A 1,686-nucleotide genomic window follows, 5' to 3' on the forward strand; every position below is an offset into this window, starting at 1 on the left:
TATTGCCAAATGAATAAAGGTAAAAAATATATATATATATGTATATATATATACACTGTAGTATTTTAATAATAAAACATAGGCCAAAGGTTTTTCTTAAAATCTTTAATATTTGTAAGTAATATTTGACTTTCAAATAAAAATGTATATATAATAAATGATACTATATTGTTGCATGATCATTATTGCTAATCTTTAAATGTTTGGCGATGTTTTATGCAAACACAGACAAAGACAGGCTAATTCCTGTGCTAATGTCCATGCGTCAGACCTTTGGCTCGCTCCTCCAGGATGGTGTTGAGGCTGCCCAGCGGCGCCAGCTGCAGGGCGAAGCAGAGCGGGTGGATGCTGATGCCCACCAGAGCCACGATACACGGGTGCTGCAGGGAGTGGAGCATGCTGGCCTCCTGACGAAACTCCGAGAAGCTGCGGGCCGCGTCCATCGACTGCAGGTGCTTCATCATGGTGTCTGTGAAGAGAGCAGTTCAACACGCTGTTATTGAGCTGCAGGCCTGAAGAGAGCAGCTCCGACTCTCACCTCAGGTCATGGAATAATTATCCATAATGAGAGCAAACACCATCACATTCATACGCTCACATCAGCATGCGAATCCACCACAGTCTCTGTATTGGAAAATGACTGTTTCTCTGTGACAACGCATCACATGATGGCATCAGATGTTAATTCCACCCTACATTGATTCCATGGGTACTGAGAACCTGAGGAGCGTCAGGCAATGAGGACAGATGCAAACTTCAGTCATACAAACCCATAATGATAACAGATTTCTTTATTTTTTTTGCAAACTATTAAGGCTTTGTTCACTAGTCTGATGCAATTAAAAGTCAAAATTTTCATGCCAAAAAAATTGCTATTCTCTGAAAAAGTTATAAGTGATGCAGATCTAAAGAATAGCAGATTATTAAATTATTTGCTGAATTAAAAAAACGACTGCAGGTGCTTCATCATGGTGTCTGTGAAGAGAGCAGTTCAACACGCTGTTATTGAGCTGCAGGCCTGAAGAGAGCAGCTCCGACTCTCACCTCAGGTCATGGAATAATTATCCATAATGAGAGCAAACACCATCACATTCATACGCTCACATCAGCATGCGAATCCACCACAGTCTCTGTATTGGAAAATGACTGTTTCTCTGTGACAACGCATCACATGATGGCATCAGATGTTAATTCCACCCTACATTGATTCCATGGAACCATATACAGTAAATGTACTATGGTATTTACATAACTGTTTTGAATGACAAAACAAGTGATAGAACTTATTTTTACATGAATTCATTGAGCAAACAAACAAACAAACTATCATAACATAACATATACATTTTATTATATTATTTATGAATACATGTAAAAAAAGAAATTATATATATATATATATACTGTATATATATGTGTGTGTGTGTTTTCCCAAATGGACTTTATTAAGCATTCATTTTAATGAAATATTGTATATATATATACATTTTTATTTGCTAAAAGAATACGTGTAAAAAAAGAAAAGTAAATGACATTTTGTAATATAAATATACATATTTCATTATATTTTATTTGCTAAATGAATACATGTTTTACATATATAATCCAAATTATTTCAGGATGTTTATTTATTTGCTAAATTAATAATTGTAAAAATGAATAAATGTGCATTTCTTATTTTACTTT

The 1,686-nt window shown here is 35.1% G+C and overlaps 1 protein-coding gene across 1 annotated transcript in view; it reads right to left on the bottom strand.

Annotated features, from left to right (window-relative positions):
* LOC107662317 (leucine-rich repeat serine/threonine-protein kinase 1-like) overlaps positions 1-1,686 on the bottom strand; it is a 109,504-nt gene that overhangs the window by 30,053 nt on the left and 77,765 nt on the right. The window contains exons 26-27 of the mRNA XM_016452303.1: positions 265-469; positions 190-193 (exon numbers count right to left, since the gene is read on the bottom strand). Coding sequence (XP_016307789.1) covers positions 190-193; positions 265-469 — 209 coding nt within the window. The remainder of the gene's footprint in view (positions 1-189; positions 194-264; positions 470-1,686) is intronic.

This window comes from Sinocyclocheilus anshuiensis, unplaced genomic scaffold (genome assembly GCF_001515605.1).
Source record: "Sinocyclocheilus anshuiensis isolate Anshui unplaced genomic scaffold, SAMN03320099.WGS_v1.1 scaffold579, whole genome shotgun sequence".
Lineage (NCBI taxonomy): Eukaryota > Metazoa > Chordata > Actinopteri > Cypriniformes > Cyprinidae > Sinocyclocheilus > Sinocyclocheilus anshuiensis.